Genomic DNA, 18,796 nt, shown 5'->3' with positions numbered 1-18,796 from the left:
AATACAGAGGAGTCAAAGTGTTCAGATGCATTGGTCTCTGTGCCAGTAATTGTTCAGCTGTTTGAGACTCAGTAGGTTGAATGACCCGTCATTGCTATGGCAGTGCTGTCCCGTGCTGTGAGCAGTGGGTAGCAGTGACAGTGCCTGCCTGGTGCGAGTAGGTCTGGCCAGGGCTGTGGCCCTCCTCTCAGCCCTTTCCCCAGGTACATGCACAGCTGCGCCGGCTCACTCTGCCCTCACGTATTTTCACTGCTCTCACCACAGTGCCATCTTTCCTGTTTCTGTAAGAGGCACTTTGGATCAGCCTTTGTGGTGTCTCAGTATCTTGCAGGAGGGACATCAGTATACCTTATGCCTAGCCTGTGACCCTGGCCTTTTCTTGTTCAGGCATGATATTCAGTTTAACTACAAAATAGCTGCACATAACGATGTATATATATCAAGAGATTTTCATATGGTAACACGGCTAGCTGGCATGCAGAGCAGCCAGACTGTTGAGCTCTCTGTGCTTCCTGCACAGTGGTGATAGCAGCCAGGCTCCTCCTTTGGAGATCCTAGGCTGGGCTGAATTTGGTCACTGGAATACCTCTGTTATGAGCTCCCGATTTTTACCGTTAACTTACAAATAACTTCAAAAAATGTAGTCTCTTCTGTTGTGTGTTGTTTCATTTTTTCTTTAAGGAAAGGTAATTTTAATTTATCAGATTCACTAAGCTGGGCATATATATAGTAGTATCCAACAAGCTGTACTTTTTTAGGTATAGAACAGGAAAAAAACTTTCACTATTTACTCATCCAAAGGGCAACCATAACTATGTATTCACAGATTTCTGTAGCACACAAGAAACAATTTTATCTCTAGTCATCTCCAGGGGAGGCAGGTGGTGTTTTCCTCATTTGCACACTTTTGTACAAAGATGTCTCAGCTATTTCCTATTTCCTCCTGAAAATAGCAGTGACTCTTTCTTTATTGCAGGAGTTGGTATTACAGGACTTAGTAATTTAAGGAATTTCTTTTTATCTAAGGGCTTTTATCTCTGGACTTTGCAAAGTGTTCAAAGGACATTAATTTACTTTTGATTTACTTAACTTTTAACTGTATTTTAAATAATGGGATGGATACACACACACACGCACACACATTGGCAGTTTTGATTTTTTTTACCAGGTCTCTTGGTTATGTCATACAGACATACCAGAAAGGGAAAAGCTGGACAATCTTCAGACATCTTTCTATATCTGTGATTGGTGAAACTTCTTTAAAACTTAGCCAAAGCTGTACAATATTGTGTGTCCATCCAGCAAAGGAGTACAGAGGGAAAAAAATTGAAAGCTCTGAAGGAAACATTAGCAGAGATGCCCTGTGTTTTAGGACAGCCCTTGATAAAACAACTGAAGTAAAGGAAGGGGGTACTTCCATTCTAAGTAGCTATCAATACCATTTTTGCTTAGGAGACTTTATTGTTTACTGGATAGCTAGAAAAAAGGTAAGTAATAGATGTAAAACAACTTTGTTCGCAAGCTGCTCAGGCATAGGCACACATGTGTAGAAACCTGTTCCACTTATTCCAGATATACTCTTTTTAAAAGAATTCTTTAGCATGGCATCAACTTTTTGTCAGTCAAGAGACCTTAAGCATAGGGAGAAGGTAAGTAATTCTGACTACAGTGCTCACAGGAGGACCAAAGAGAACCTGTTTCCCATTACAGATATTTGGTAGGAGCTCCTCTGCTCTAGCCCTGCTCCTCTGTATGCTTCTTCACTGAGGCCTGTTAGTGCCAGGTGCCATGGCTTGGGGAACGGCGTCTTCATAACTCAGGAGGGATGATGCTTGTCTGAAAATACGCAGAATGATAAACTCCCCCGAGGCAAACACTGCTTTTCTATACACTTGAAGAAAAGCTGAAAGGGGACCTAGGCAGTACATTATCAAATGGAATTACAACAAATAAAGGAAGAGTTTATTTTCAAATAGTACATCAGTGATTTTATTTCTCTAAACTGGAGAGGTATATGATATAGTATAAGATAGCCATTTCATATACATGCTTGGATTTAAAAAGAGGCATCACTGCATACTGAAAGCATCGTTACTGAAATAAAACCCAGTGGAAGGATCATCTACTCTTTTATTTTTATTTGAACCTGTCAGAAAAATGTTGATATTTACAGAATAATAGAAAAGCGCAAGGCTGTGGGAAATGATATGATTACGCCCAAAATTTGGACTAGAGGTAGGAATAATGAAGTCTCTTCAATTTTTTTCCATCTTTCCGTCTATTTTTTGGTAAGGAAAAAGTATTTAATTGGTTTCATTAAATTGAGATGCAGGTATTGTAACACGGTTTACATGAATGAAAAGATAGTGTCATAAACTGTGAACCTGAAAATCTGAAATGAGCAGTGTTTCCCATCGTAGTCTGGATAACGCTGAAGTAATACAGCAGGGTAAAAATAATGTAAAGACATAAGTAATGAGGGTGCAAAAAGGAGAATTTCTACATTGAGTTAAGTAATTTCCCATAGTAAATATCTGTCAGAATTTTCCTTGAACACCTCTGGAACTAGCTTTCAGCTGTGCTCATTTATGTGAAAAATATACATCTACTCCCTGAACTAAACAAAAGAAACTGTAACAATTTGGAGGGAATTTTGGGGCGAGTATATATGTGTGTGTATTTATATAAATCCATAAACCTTATGTTTGTGAAGAGAGGAGACTATTATATGGGTAGAAAAATGCAAAGCTGGCATAAAATTTCACCATTTCAGAGTCTGGGTTTTATTAGATGGAATATATGGGCATTTTGTCAAACTACATGTCGGTATGTGCATCTTTTTCTTGGACATCCACAGTTGCTTCTGGTCCACTCATTCTGGTTGAAATCTGTAGCAGGTTTTGTCTCTTCCTCTTCCAGCAGAAATAAGCTATACTTCCAGCTCCAACTATAGAAAGGCCTAGAAGAACCAACAGCCAAATGATGCCAGCAGAGAGTACTTTCTCCATTTTCCCTTCTGTAAGTGGATAAAATGGAATCAACACCTTTGATATCAAGAGATTTCAGAATCTAGCAGTAAATGATCGTTCTTTAACTAGAAATCAGACAAACGCAATATGCATGTAGATTTTCAGTTCAACAAGTGGGTTTGTTTGTTTGGTTTTTTTTTAACTAACAAACCCAAACAAAATATGATTAAACAAACCCCAGTTGACTTCAGAATAACCTCCGTTTCCTGTATCTAGATACAGATTAAGTTTATGGACTTTTTATTTTTAAATACTCTCAAAATTAAGACCTAGAAACTATGTAAATATATTTTTGTTGTATTTGAGCATCTCCTTATAATTCTACTTAAAAGGAAGTATGCTTACCTGTATTTTCTGTTGACATTTCTGTGTTTTCAGGAGCTTTTGGAAGGAAAGGAAAATGTTTATTCTGAATGCTTAAAAAACAAAAAGAGGCATTTTTAACTTCCGAAGTCCAGACGTTCCTGAGAATTCTCCCTACATCCACTTGCTGGTGACAGTTGTTCTCCCAGATCATTGTCTAGTAGGATGACTGTCACTTTCATTCCAAAAGCGTCTGACCTCTTCATTTGAGATACTCAACCAGACATGAAATTAAGAGTCAGATTTCTATTATTTCTAAAAGTGTTTTGAAATATGTTCATTTCTGAGAAACTGCTCACAGGATCCTTAATCATTTTAAGGTGTTTTCTGAAACAGGAAAAATTTCCTAAATGCAGGTTTCAAGTGTTAGAGATGTATCATGAGCATTTTACTTGAGCTGAAAAGGATCTTCTGTGAGTTTAGCTCCTTCTGTCATAGACAACCATTCCATGTGGGTGTGGTTCCTGTGGTAATTACGCTTCCTGAACTTAGTAGGTAAGGGAAAGGAGAACAAAAATATGAAGCTTAACCAAATAAAATTTCATGTTCTGGACCACTTTCATTTAATCTGAGTTGGTAATTGAACTCATGCATTTTCTTGCAGATGATAATTTTGCTATCAGGATAGTACCAGCATTTTATTAAACACAATTGTATCATACTGTAGATGAAGAGTGCCACAAGGATGTATGTTATAGTATTCCTTTAATCCACTGGTTTAGGGGACAGTAATGAAAGGAATCACCAATTCCAGCATTTCTACAAGACAGAGTTTTCATTACACTCATTGGAACAAGGTTACATCTTTTGAGAATATATTCAGGCGAAATTAAAACAAAATTTTTTGTTTTTGAGCTGCTTTTGAGCTTAGATTGTGTGATATTTGAGGGAAATTCTAATGAAATTAGACTGGCTTGTCATTAAAAATGAGTGGTCTGTGACCATTCTTTTGCCTAAACATAGGGGTCTGAAGTATTCATGATGGCTGCATGGGGCTGATGGCGATTTTACAGTACTTATGGGATATGCAGCCGTATGAGGAGGTAGTCAGAAACCATTTGAGGCTTGTCAGTATTTAGGCAGCTGAATCCCACTATTGGGGTCTATTGGTTTTGCACACAAATCTATGATGTTTTATATTTTATGTTACACAATGAAGATACATTATAAGGCATTATTAACCGTAACATATTAGAAATGTTGCTTACTTTTTGTTTTTTTACAGATATATCCTTTCTTGAAAGAACAGACGTTGGTGTTCCAGAGGCCAGACAATGCACATACTTCTCCACAATCTTTATGTCTTTTGTTTGAAGGTTCTCCTGTTTGCCAGTTGACAAAATCCATTGCAGATTTGTCTGCCCATACCCACTGTCCTAATATTTAAAATCAGAATATATGTATAAAATACAGGGGGTTAAACGTTGTGATGGGGAAAACAAAAATTTGTAACACAAAATAGGTGGTCAAATGTTTCAGTTACATTTCTAAGCATATGTAAAGCATGCTTTGAGATAAACTGTATAATTTGTATATATGTGTATTTTCAAGTATACAAAGTGGTTTTCTTTCTAATATAGCGTATCATAATTTTGTACGATATGATAATGTATGATTAAATATTGAAGATATTACCTCTGTCATTTTTCTTTAGCCCTATCCAAAAGTTTGCTGATTTTCCATGGAGTATCTCGATGGTGTCTGCCAGAAAGTTTGCTTCAGTATAGTCTCCTATTGATACCAAATTAGCAGCTGAAAAAATATTAACGAACACATCACAATGTCTCGTTGCCTTACAGTTTAAGTCAATAAACACGTAAAAGATAAGCAAAAAGATATAGAAGACACTGATTCTTGCAGGTAATATTCACTAGTCTCATTATGCTTATTATATTACAATATCATATTTTGAGCATGACTGTGAGCTGTATGGATGCAAATCAGCATGAAGGCATGGATTTTTGTTTAGCCTTGGGTATTCTAGAGAAGAAAAATTGCTGTCCTACGTTACTCTTTGGACAGGTCCCACCCCAACCCAGATTGTGATGCAAGCAAGCTGAAAGTGGTATAGATGATGTAGTCAGCACCACGCATGTTGCCACTACAGCTCCATCACCCACCAGTGGCTGGGCAGTCCTTGATGCTATTACTGCAAGGGTAGATAGGATTTATAAGCAGCTAGAGGTTGAGGTACAGAAATTGATTTATAATTGCCATGGGCCCTGGCATTACAAATACAAAAAGCTGTGCTGGTGTCATCAGGAAATGATCACCTTCTTGGCCTGGCCAGTGGGTAACATGTAGGCAAAAGTGTAGGAATTTAGAACATGGACCAGTCTCCAAATGCGACCTTTCATTCTGGTTATTAGTGTGAAGTTTACTTTTTGTAGTAATAATGTGATTTATCTTTCTACAGAACCACTTCAGGAATTCTGTTGTCACATAACTGTAAAGTAAAATGCCTTTGCAAAGCTACTTTTTCGGTTTGCTCAGTCACAGGTCAATGCTTTCATACATACAAGGAGGTGCTGCTAGAAATCCTTGTATTCTCTCTAACACTCAGACATATAGTGCTAATGTGTAGGATCTTTCCTATTTTTACTCACTGCTGCGTCACAGCAATTCTCAGTGAACAGCCAGGAGAAATGAGAAATGTAGAGTAAAGTGTCTTTTCCTCACCCCTGATCAACGCACAGCTCTTCTCCACAGATCATAGACAGCAGCGGGGGCTGCTTCAGAGCAGGAGCTGCACAGTTGGGTGTGTTTTACTGATTCATGAAAGCTAAACGACTCCTCCGATTCATTTGTTGTCCAGCCAGTAAGATCCAATTAACAAACTGTGCCCTGGAACTAACAAAGGCAACTTTCCTATGAATCTGTCTCCTAGTTTATGCTGTGTGTGGTTTCCCTCTTGTTTGGGGAAGGGAGAGCTAACCCTGCAGTCTGTGCCTTCATGGGACTATAAAAGTATTTCTCTCCCTAACCACTTACTGATTTCCATAAAACTAGTAGGAATTTAATATTTTTGAGATATTTGTATTTCAGCTGGTATTTGAGATATGAGATGTTTCTGTCTCTGGCAAAGTTTAGTTCTGTTGTGAAAAAGTATGCTCAGAAAAGCAAGCTAAAAAGCATTAAGTTTGAAGTTTTAAAGTAATTTAAGATTTGCTTAGCAATGTCATTCATTATTTTATGTAATTAATTACATCTTCATTCTTTCTAAAACAAAACACTCACCTAGTCGGGCGCATTCCTGATGAGCTTGAGACCAGCTCCTTTTCTTGGAGGCCTCAAAGTAATAGCAGTGACCATGGAAAGGTACCCAAGATTTGTGTCCTCTTGATTCAGGGCATTTTCCAGGAAGTTGTGGGAGCTCAGTAGGGGCCATTACTGATAAGAGATCAGGTAGTTGGAAACAAGTTATTTTATAAAATTTGTTTTTCCCTTTATACTACTAAGACAAAACTAAACAGACTGTATTAGGTTTTTCATCATAAAGGAAATGAAGCCTGTTCTAAACAGAGCTTGAATATGGCTTTGAGTGTGTGTTTGAGAGCATATTTTGCTTCACATTTATTTGTCAAGGTGATTAAGAAGATGCAATACTGTGTAAGAAGTATAGATTCTGTCTAATGAAGATTTTTGTAATTAGTCTAGTTAATAAAATATCCAGCTGGTTTTCTGGCATAAGTATCTGCCTAATTAGTTAAAACTGCTATTTTTAAAATGTCTTCTGACACTTCATTCTCATTGTTTGACAGGATCAAAACCTTATAGCAGAAACTGTGATTGTGAATGGAAGTGTGGTTATAACTAAACATAGCTTGCAGGACTTTTTGTTAAACTGCATCCTGAATATATTCCATAGTCATTGATATAATAGGAAAATTTTGATTGAGAAGATAAATGCAGATGGAACGAAAATTAAATGTTCTGCCAATTACATTTTCTTTGTGTGAGTCTTCTACAGTCTGTTTCTTCCCCTATTAAAGAACATTCAGCACTCAAATTAGATTTCCAGAATATTGAAGTAGAAGACATTATATATCAAAACCTGAGGATTTTTGTTAAATTACAGCATCTTAGAATGTAAATTGGCATGCAGTTTTAAGCTTTCTAATGATTCAAGATCTTCCTTAATGTTGACAAGAATAACATAGCTAAATTGTGAAATCATATTTATACTTATTTCCTTATAAATTATAGAAGTTGGTGCTTGGAAGGCTCCTCAGGTGGTTATGTAATTCATCCTTGTGCTCACAGATGACATGAAGTTGATATATAATTATGTAATTTCTAACAGATGTTTGTCCTGTCTGTTCTTAGTAAGCTGTAGTGATGGAGATTCCCTGACCTGTCCAAAGTATTTATTAAAGGCTTCTATACTGATAAAATTAGAAGTTTTTCCTTGCTGTATTTAAGTCTTCTACTCCTTTTTAACTCATATGAGACATAGGGAAAAATTTAATTCCATTCCTTAGGGCTCATTTTTAATATTTAAAATTTATAATCTTTTTCTTAGTCCTTTGTCCCACTCTAATTATAATATTTCCTTTTAATTCTTGTTTCCTGGTCATCTGAAAATCGTTGACTGAGAGCCTTTTCAATCTTCGGTGCCTCAAACTGGAGACAGAATTTCATCTGATGCCTAATCAAAATAGATTTCATAGCAAGTGAATGACTTTAAAAGTTAAGAAATCAATGAGTATTCAATCCTTTATTTCTTAAGCTTCTGGTAATTTTGATTATGAATTTATTTACTGGGAAAAATTTAGAACTAGTTAGCTACTCATGTCTTCCTGTATACTAGTGTATAAACAAGTATTTTCAGTGGCTTATTTTATTTAGCACAGTTGATAGATCTACACACCTTCTAGTTAAAAGACTTATAGGTAATTGCTTACCATCCGATTTTTTACAGACAGAAAAGAATTTTTCCTTGCAAGAAGCTGTCTTCCAGGTGCCATCAGTGTCTAGGTAGACACATGCTAATGTCTGTTTTGGTTCCCCGCTGGACCACTTGCTGTAAACAAATCTCCATCTGTCAATCCATTGATACTTGCCATTGGTCTGGAAGCAAAATCCATACAGTAATTTCAAGATTGCTGTGAAAGTTGTAGCTACTACACAGGATCCATAATAGGACTCTCATGTAACCAGTATGGAATCATATGCTTACTAATGCCCCTTTTTGTGCTTGTAAATGCTAACTGCAACAAAATGTACAGTGTCTGTTATTCACAAATGCGAATGCAGAATGGGTTTTTTTCTGCCTTCCAAAAAGTATCTAACATCAATTCAGAGAATTTTTCCAAGTGTTGGGAAATGGAAGGGAAAAAAGAAAGGGGGCATGAGGGAAGGCATAAAACTGGGAATCAGGTAAGACATGATGTTGGTACAACCACCCAAAAGTCGGTATGCAAAATGGGAGTGTGGGTGGGAGTGTTCTTAATAAGCAGTGCTGATCGCCATCGCTTTTGTTGTAGTTAATTGTGACTGTGATTCATGGGGAAGAGTGTAGCATATCAAAACACACTACCATCCAAATGTTCACCCTCTCCTGTCATACAACTGATGTAGACATCTCACAAACAGAAAGGATTTTTCTTTCCAATAATATCCTAACTTCTTAATGGAAGCAATTACACCAATTGCGTTTTCAAATGAAAAAAATTGTATCTATTGTTCAATATGTACTATATCATATAGCCTCCAGATTTTGTTGCCTAATTTTTGCTCCTGTTTCTGTCCACAACTGTATTTTGCTACTACTACCATAAATACAAGACTACTGTAGTAGAAAGTGTGAGAATAAATGCACACGTAAAATCCGTTCCTTTGCAGGTCACAGATGTGCAACGTAAGATACCATGTCAGTGATCACTGAGGTACATAAACACATGGCAGGAGGGCAGGAAGCATGTTGTTCCTGAAACATCTTTTAGATTAAAATAAACTCAAAATGTGGAAGATTTTACAATTTATATTCAAGATCCTTTAACTGACTCCAGAAAACAAACAGCATTGTTATATCCTGGTTTGCAGCAGCATTTGCTAGCATGTGAAAGTTCTTAGTTCATTAAAATCTCCACTGTATGAGTCTTACTTGAAGAGCTGCAGTGTAAATGGGTAGTGTACTGTTTTCAGCACTACACTGGCAGAAATTCCTACAGGTTACAAGATGAGAACATAAAGAGATCAGGTCCAGTGTCAGCTTGACTACATGCATGTAATGTATGTGTTCTTACCGCGTTGCTGTTAAGACCAATCCACAGAGGCTCTCCATATTCCTGTGCAAGTAAGAATAACAGTGCCTGGGTATATGGGTCTAAAATGCTGGCAAGTTCTGAGGCATTGTTATTGCAGTTTTTCTGTGCTTCCTCCCAATTCATTTTGGAACGGGTGACAGAATAGCTAATGCCACTAGAATGGCCAGAAGCAAGGTCCAGCACTGTTGCAGATGTCTTAAAGAGTTCAGGATCTGTAGGAATACGGAAAAAACCTCACCTCAAGATCTGGAAGCCACATATTTGACTTGGGTGACTGAATAACATCTTCAGTATTTACAGACCTAGTAGAAAATTGCTAATGGAATGGAACACCTTCTTACTAGTTTTTTATAAGCAACAGATAACTTCAAAACAACAGTGAACTTTCTGGGTGAAAGAAATACATTTTCAGCCTTGGAGAATTTTGAATCAGTAAAGTCACAGTTTCTTATATTGCAGATGTAAATTCACCCCATCAGTCAAAAATAACACACCTACCCTGCATGTTTTCAAAATACTCTGTGGCTTAGAAGCATTGTGACTCTCAGGTTTGTTTGGATAAATGTAAAACTTATCGGTTATGATAATGTATAATCATTATAAACTTACGTAATTAAACTGTTCATGGTTATTAGCTATTTATTTACACTTTAAAAAGTAAAATCATTTTCCTTTCCTAAATTCTGGTATTTTATTTATCATTCTCTTCTCCAAAGTAATGCTAAGTAATGCTGGCTGCAAGATGGGCCCTTAAGTTTTACTGATCCTTTACTTTAAAAAAAAAAGAAAAATATAACTAATCTAAAGCACATTAAACAAGAAAAGTGATTTTAGTCCTTATGTTAGAATTTTCAAGATTAGTGATACAGAACTCACTGCTATTCTTCTGGCATATATACCCTCTGGATGTATAACACTCCTCATTGTTCCACTTCCCTGTGTCATCAGCATGACCTCTCTTCAAAGAAACACAATCAAACTGTTGGAGTAAGGGGAAGAGTATGAATACATTGATATTAGATGTTATAAAACAAAGCACTGTAACCCTCTGGATAGTCTCACTGCTTTTTTCTTTGAATCCTGTTATTATATGGTTTGTATTGCAGCTCTAGAAGCACCTTCCTTTTATCCTTTCCTGTCCTTTCTGGCCTCCCTTGTGGTTGCTACTATCTTATAAATCTTTGCAACCTTCAGCTCAGCTTACTTGTTCATGTGGTTTTTTTCGAGGAAATGTACTTGAAAGTCACTGTTATTTTCAAGAACTTTCTGTCACATACTGTGTCTCAACTAATAAGTGACTATGAGTACGTTTTTTGAAAAAGAATGAAATATAAATAACTTTAGGTAATGTTTTGTATTTGGCTTGCCAAGCCAACTTTAAATAGTGGTTATTCTTGACAGAATCATCTAAATTATGGTCCTTGACAGAGTTATCATCAGCTCTAATTCTTAGAATTTCTCTTTCAGCTACACCAGGTAGCTGAGTGCTTAAGAAGTTGGAACTTCAAGTTTATTACAGCCTGCCACAGCCTACTAGGCTGCCATGTGGAAACTTTAGGAACACCTGCTTTAAGTGGATTTTTATTCTAGTTTCTTAGCTTGAGAAACTTTTTGAAGTTATTTCACTCCTTTGAAAAAGAAGCCTCTGAAAGAGATAGCTGTTGCTGTTAGTCTCTTGAAGGTGAAGGAGGAAAGTAGAATGTACCTTTTTACATTACTTTTTCCCCACAATATTTCCCAGGAGCGTTATTAGAGCTGCAGTAGAGCTGTGTATTGTGCTGCATTGTATAGGTCTTCCTACATGCCTTAGCTAATAACTACATGGACAAGAGCAAAATGAATTGGCTCAGGTGCAGATGAAGCTGGTTGGCTAGAGGTATGATTTCTGGGTTCTCTAGAGGTGTGGATACCAAAAAGAAGGAAGAATGGACAGTGTGTGAAATGACAGTGTGAAGGACAAGTTCTGAAAGCAAGACAGGGAAATAAATGGAAGAAAGGTGATGTGGCTGTGCAAATCAGTGTATAACACTATTTTATTTACAGCATTCTGAGATACAATTTCACTGCTAGCAGTGGAGAGGGTGTGATTGGTTTAGAAAGTAGCTGACATCTATTAGCAATTCAATTAAAAATTGAAATAGGGGAGAAGTAGAAAAAAGTTGAACTCTTTCCTCTTGCATCCTCTCTTCCTTCCTTTTCAAACATCAATTCACTTGCCAAATGTGAAAATATTTCCAGCATGTGTTAACTTCTAAAATTCTAATGTTGCATTTATATTCTCTGCAAAATGAACAGCAAGTTACTATGAAAAAGAAAATTTTATTCAACCAATCTTTATTCAATCTGTCTATTGCTGCAGTTTCATGAAATTTGTTGGCAAAATTGCAGCAATGCCATTTTGTGCTCTGGGATGGCTAGAATACTCAAACATTGAAATTTTTTATCCCTAATCCCAATGTAAAAGTAGATGAACAACTTGGGGAGAAGGCTGAGGCAATGTCTGCAGCAGTGAGCAGTTTAAGTGATATTGCTCCTCAATTTAACTTGATGGTAAATGCTAAGCAGTATTTACCGTCAGTATTACCTGTTACTCAGTAGTATTACCTGTTGCAGATTGTGGCCATCTTCTGGATGCAGGCTGGGATACAAAACGGGTTCTACAAGTTTTGGGGAATCTGGAGCCCAGTTTGTGTAGGAGACAGCACTTCCATCAGCCCAGACAAAGTTGAGTTCACTTAGTAGATCATTCAAGCCAATCCAAGGATCATTTGAAACATCCTTCAAATGGTAAGTGAGAAAAGCTGGGGAAAAAAGCCAATAGAAAGAAGATGAGCATGTCACGTCATCAGTTGGACATCAGCTCATAAACAAATACTTAACTATTTTGTTCATTAAAGTCTTGTAACTTGTTTAGTTAGTGTTTGATCAAAAATTTACTCAAGTTCCATAACCTTTTTCAAGGTTATGCCAAGCCTTTGCCTTTGAAAAATCTCAGAAAGTGAAAATATTTGTAACTATGAAGCAAGATTGGAAAGAGTAAAGAGATAAAAATCCTGCCTGACCACCATGTAATGAGTTCACTTATTTCAACACTCAGGATGAGCTGATTTCCTGATGGAAACGTGTAGCTGTATACAGCTGCAAATGGCAGCCCAGGAACGTAGGCAAGGTGAAAACATGCCCTCCTTTGACATCCTACTGCTGAATTAAGTTGCAGACTTTAGGCAGCCATTTTGGAGAGTTATATATCACTTTGTATTTCTGGTAGCAACAAACCATGGATTCCTTTTATTTCTCTGTGTCTAAAACTGCAAATGCCAGGTCTGGATTTCTTATTTTATGCTAATTCATACCCTATAAATAATGTAAAGCAGTTTGCATGGAACAGGAGTAAGGAACCCTTAGCATCACTAGCATGCCCTAAACAAAGGGTTCTAGTTCTTCTAAAAACGTTTCATGCCATGGCCATATAACCCATGTTGAATATACATTATAAAATACAAACAGTTATATACTGTCTTTTTTTGCCATGTTCTGTGCAGGAAATGACCACTGTATAAATGCTGTCTATATAAGACTGGATAAATGCTGTCTATTACCTAAAGGGCTGTTGTACTATACCTTGTACTTTTTCATTATGTATGCTTGCTAAGTTTCCTCCAAGGCTTACACAAGTACTTCTTGCAGTATGCCAGTATTCGTAGGAAGAGCCAAAAATTTTGTAACACTAGAGAAAAATGAGTATAGGCTGTTAGTGAGTGACAGCAAAAGGAATTTAGGTTTGAATTACACTAGTTCAAGTAAAAATTAGCCTAACTTGTTCCCACAAAATAATTTTCCAAAGTTGGCAGGGACTCAGCTCTGGAACCAAGTCAAAGCCATTACAAAAAATTAAATTTACTCTGTGTCTTTCTGTGAGGGACTGAGAAAATCACAACAAAAACAACCATTTATAAATCACAGTAGGAGTCTGTCTGATGAGAATCTAATGGGTTAACTAAATCAGAAATTTTAAGAAGCCATACATCATCATTAGTAAAAGAAAGTTCTGATTCTATAAGAAAAGCCTAGCACAGGTTTTTATGTGGAATCATCTGAACATTCTGAAAAACATTTTGGACCTAGAGCCAATGATCAGTGTGGTCTCATGTGTGTATTCAGCCTTTTTCATTTTACAGCTCTTTTATTAATGAAATAATATGATTCATGATTTCTTAAAAATTGCATAGTCATCACATTACCAGTACACATTCACCCTGACATGGTTTTGGTAATTAGGAGTGTGCCTGGTGTGCCCTCTCCATGTTTACAGCTCATGCGCTGCTCTGTACATGCCAGTAGCACTGTCAGAGAATTATCTCACAGAGTTTGTGGAAAATAGCAACTCTGATGACTGTAACAAAAAGAAAAAAAAAAAAAGAAAAAAAAGTATACCAGCATAAACTCCACTGGTGTGATTATCCATGGATGCTTTCATAACAATGTTGTATAGATTGGAAAACAGAACCCTTGCTTAATAAGCACATCACATTTGCGCCTTTTGGGAAGAGGCAAGCATTATATTGAAGCCTGTTTGGAAAAATCTGTCCTTATTTGTGATTTCTTCCAGCTCAAATGACTCATTTTATGCTATATTTGGTGCTTTCAGTTGAATTTAGGTCAATTTTTTCTAAAGTAGATACATTGGAAAAGTTATTACATTGTATCTCAGATGACCACATCTCAGGAAGACAACTAAAAACCTAAAATCACCATCTTGCAGGAATTAGGCAACTGGTTCAATTTTAAATGCAACTCTGGATAATCACTGCCAAAAGTTATCTTGAGAGACTAAAGGCCTCTTGTATATCTTTATGTACCTTCCCAAGATCTAGTATCATTGTGCTTAGATGAATGTTATCATACCTGATTTTTAAATAAAAGCCAATCTTCAGGACATCCTCCAGGAGTTGAAGGTACTGTTGAAGGAATTGATGTGTTTCTAAAACTTCTGTGCCTCTCACAGATATAGCCATTTGAAAAACCACAGCTGACATCATTCCACAAGCCTGAAATCAATTTAAGTACAGATAATAAGACACTGAGTAAGGTTGAAATCTGTGGGAAAATGAACTGGCTTCCATGCTTCTGAGTTCAAAAGCAATCTGCCTGGGAAGGTGAGATACTTCAGTTCAACTCTACCTCCCATCATCATTGCCTACAAGAGGACTTTGGTCCTACTCTGACTGTGATCTCACTGCAATTACAGAGACATGGTGGCATAGCTCATGACTGGATTGCTACATACTTTTTAGGAAAAACTGGCCAGCAAGGAGAGGGGATGGAGTTGCTCTTTATGTGAAGAAGCAACAGGGGTGTTTCGAGCTTTCCTTGGGGGTGGATCCACAATGAGTCAAGACCTTATGGCTAAAGATTAAGGGGCCGGCAGACATGGGGGACACTGTTGTGGGTGTTTGCTGCAGGCCACCTGATCAGGAAGAGCAAGTTGATGAGACCTACAGACAACTGGAGGTAGGTAGCCCCACTATCACAGGCCCTTGTTCTCATGGGGGACCTTAACCTCCCTGATACCTGCTCGGAAAGACAACACTGCTAGGTTCATGTAGTCCAGGAGGTTTCTGCAGAGCACTGCTGGTAATGTTTTGACACAGGTGGTGGGGGAACCAAAGAGGTGAGGTGTGCTCTTAGACCTCATGTTCACAAAGAGGGACTGGTTGCGGATGTGGCCATATGAGATGGCTGATATGGCAATTCTGTGACCTCTGAGTAGAAGCCACCTGAACAGCTTTGTTGCACTGAAACATGCAAGTATAAAGTAACACTTCTGTCAGCGAAAACACTAAAAGAAGTGAAACTCCATATATGTTCTATTCCTTTTCTAACTATTCTCTAATTATTTTTTAAAGACCAATTTGCTGTTGATTTGAATAGAACATATTGTTTGTGCAGCTGAAAAATCAGTGATCAAATTGTTCCTGCATTCCCCACTAAAATCGATTTCTTACATTCAATTTTATAGCTAGTATTGCCCCTGAAGAAACCTCAGATATAATTACGATACTTTATTATGCATATATTCCAAAATTTCTGGGAAAGAATGGATTAAAGCTGGAAAGATATTTTTAACAAACAGGGGAAGAGCAGTACCCATCAAAATACTTTTTAAAAGGTTATGTGACTCACCATCCCTTTTATTTAAGACCACACAATTTTCTTGACCAGCTGCAAAGTTGGGCTCACCCGGTGCCCAGGCTGCATAGTGCACTGGGCTTCCATCCATCCAACTGAAAAAAAACCCCAACAAAACAGTAGCGGTTGCTCAGACAATGTTCATGGAACAGTTTGGAAAAATCTACCTTAACATGCTAAAAATATGTTTTAAAAACATTACAACTAAGTCTGTCTGTAAATTGAGTTTCCATTAGGATTAAAAGACCTTAGATAATGAAAACCTGCATCTCAAGTCAAAGAACAAAAACACATTTATTTTTAACACACATTATCTATGTACTCATAGCATGTACAGCATCATCAGCATCCCTATAAAATGCTGTTAAAACCAGTGTTTTTACAATGTAGTTAAACCAAGGGAGAGCACACATTTCAACGTGTAATATAACTCTCTGAATCTGTGTTGAACGCCCTAGCAGTGGTCTCTCCCTCCAGAAGGAACTCTGGCAGTACAAAACTTCTACAACCACGTTTTAGGATCTGGGTGTAGCTTCTTTACCTACCTAAACTGTCGATCAGCATTCTGAAATAATCCTATGAGATATGACTCCAATTTGCCATTTTTTAAGATCTAAACACAAAAAATGTATTTTTAGTTATTGCTTTCTAATATTTAGTAGTTATCGAATATGAAGAAGCATAATTTTTGTGCTATGGAAGCAAATAGAGGAATACACATTGTACCACGTGTAGTCACCAGAGGGGTCTCCTGTTGACGTAAATACCATTCAGCACATACTTTTGCTTTATTATCTTTATTGCTGCTTTCTCAGTTTTGGCTTCATTACTGGTATGATCAAAACTTTCAAAGCTGTACTCTCAATTTAAAAAGAAAAAAGGAAGACTTGAGAATAAAATTAGTATAATTTTTTTTGGTACTTTCCTGTTCTTATGCAGCTGTGTAATTCCTGCGTGTCAAGCTGTCTGTCCTCTCTTTCTTTCATATCCTTTCCCACATAATAAAAGAAAGCATCTAATAGCGTGAAACAGAAAGGAGGTTGTGTGGCTACTTTGGTATTAGTAAACCAAACAGGATTATGGCGAAGGTTTGAGGCAACATCCATGCTATTAAATTGTTTGCATGCCTCTGCCACGGCTTTGGCATGTGCCCATCAGAACCATCTTGCAACAGATAGACATTGCCCTTGAAATACATTAACAGTTTTGATATGGGTTACAGGAAAACTAATTCATGAAGATCCTAGTTCATCAATCCCTGACCTGGACCAGGTTAAACATCTCTTTGAAAAGTTGTTTTGTTCAGCAACATGATGTGGTGTGTGACCATCAGAGCTACACTGGCAGTAGCCTCACATCTACATGTTACACTGAATTCTAGAATATGATATTCAGATGAGGGGTAACCACCCTGTCAAAAGGATAGTTTTCTCAGTATACACCTGATTTCCCTGCTCATTGCTCCTTATATATATTTGGTCATGGGTAGAACTCTATTTAGATTTAAATGTGCAAGAATATACCCAGCCTAGTAAATGGTAATTATTTTTTTTTTGTATTAATTTTCCTGAAGAAAAGCTCTGTTCTGTAGAATGAATTTTTTTTCACTGAATATTTTAAACTACTTCTAATAAAATGTGGTATTATGCAACAAGCACATTCTCTTGTACTTCACAAGCATAGGCAGCAGGGTATATCAGCCATATATTGCACAACATAGCCAAATTTCCTCTTACACATTTCCACAAAAATTTTCTTTCACTATTATCTTCAATAGTAGCAAGATCTCCATGATTGCTTTTGCAGAATGTTCTGGCTTTCTCCATAGGGATCTTTTCTGTGCTGAAAAAATACTGTTTGTCTCCTTTTGTAATCCAGCCATCTTCCGTGACTTCATACACTGCAACACAGAAGAGGAATCTCTATATTCTTCACAGTTCTTACACAAAGCTGGTGTTATTAGGTGATACCACCCTTTAGATAGAGAAAATAAGCAGAAGCTTACTGGCAGAAGGGCTCAGAGGTTCTGCTTTCAAGGGTGTCCCTGGAATGAAAAGGGAAAAAAAATAATATGTAAAATGTTTCCCAAATATTGAGCCACCATAAATGTTCAATCAGTGGAAATTATCTTAATGTCTATCAATTTTTCATATTTTACAATTCAATGCACACTATTTATATAGTATCTTTGGTGCAGGGAAGAAATTGATGTTCAGGGAATTACAGCTGCATTACAGGCCTACATCTGTGTCTTGGTAGATTTTTGGTAATTGCATCTTGTACACCCTGAATGTTGCCTAAATTAGATGGCTGAAGTTAGTCTGAATGAGAACTTTTTTCTGAAAGAAAATTGAAGAGTGAAAATACTTTACTTCAGTGTTGGTATACTTTGAACAATAATAGGAGACTCTTTGTGGTCGCTGTCTTGAATCTGAACAAGAAATTCAAATACTAAACAAATTTTAGCTTCAAAGTATTTAAAATTTTATTATTATTAATTTCTTTGTGAAACATTTTTTTGTGTGAAATTACTTTGTGACAAATCACATTTGACTGAAAATCCACCAGCTTTTCAGATATAATTTAAATGAAAAATTTCCACATCACACAGAGTGGGATATTGGAGCAAAGTTTCTCTAAACATGCAAGGTCAAGAGATACAAAAACTTAAAACAAACATCACCTTTATAACTTTTTTCCACAGGAATTCATGATAATGTTTGTGTTCTGTATGTGTAATTACATTAAATTAAGTGTATGATGCACATGCTAGGGTTAAAAAAAAAGTCACTTTTTAAAATTAATCTCTTGTGTGATTGGTTAAAAGATTTAAAAGAAAAAAGTATAGATCTGTTATGAAAGTACAAAGTATTAGGACTCTTTCGGCATCTTTCGGTGTGACATTATGCACCGATGACCAATGATACTAATTTCTTCAGGCTATAA

General features: G+C 36.8%; 1 protein-coding gene across 1 annotated transcript in view; it reads right to left on the bottom strand.

The window, feature by feature from the left end:
* Positions 1 to 1,519: 1,519 nt before the first annotated feature.
* The window catches only part of LOC101917081 (macrophage mannose receptor 1-like), a 33,121-nt gene continuing 15,844 nt past the window's right edge, over positions 1,520 to 18,796 (bottom strand). The window contains exons 16-30 of the mRNA XM_005228846.4: positions 17,856 to 17,894; positions 17,587 to 17,750; positions 16,396 to 16,463; positions 15,845 to 15,945; positions 14,567 to 14,709; positions 13,283 to 13,388; positions 12,266 to 12,462; positions 10,538 to 10,640; positions 9,641 to 9,873; positions 8,297 to 8,462; positions 6,630 to 6,782; positions 5,028 to 5,144; positions 4,601 to 4,768; positions 3,375 to 3,410; positions 1,520 to 3,016 (exon numbers count right to left, since the gene is read on the bottom strand). Coding sequence (XP_005228903.2) covers positions 2,817 to 3,016; positions 3,375 to 3,410; positions 4,601 to 4,768; positions 5,028 to 5,144; positions 6,630 to 6,782; positions 8,297 to 8,462; positions 9,641 to 9,873; positions 10,538 to 10,640; positions 12,266 to 12,462; positions 13,283 to 13,388; positions 14,567 to 14,709; positions 15,845 to 15,945; positions 16,396 to 16,463; positions 17,587 to 17,750; positions 17,856 to 17,894 — 1,994 coding nt within the window. The 3' untranslated portion in view covers positions 1,520 to 2,816. The remainder of the gene's footprint in view (positions 3,017 to 3,374; positions 3,411 to 4,600; positions 4,769 to 5,027; positions 5,145 to 6,629; positions 6,783 to 8,296; positions 8,463 to 9,640; positions 9,874 to 10,537; positions 10,641 to 12,265; positions 12,463 to 13,282; positions 13,389 to 14,566; positions 14,710 to 15,844; positions 15,946 to 16,395; positions 16,464 to 17,586; positions 17,751 to 17,855; positions 17,895 to 18,796) is intronic.

This window comes from Falco peregrinus, chromosome 5 (genome assembly GCF_023634155.1).
Source record: "Falco peregrinus isolate bFalPer1 chromosome 5, bFalPer1.pri, whole genome shotgun sequence".
NCBI lineage: Eukaryota > Metazoa > Chordata > Aves > Falconiformes > Falconidae > Falco > Falco peregrinus.
This window is presented reverse-complemented; position numbering and strand designations above follow the sequence as displayed.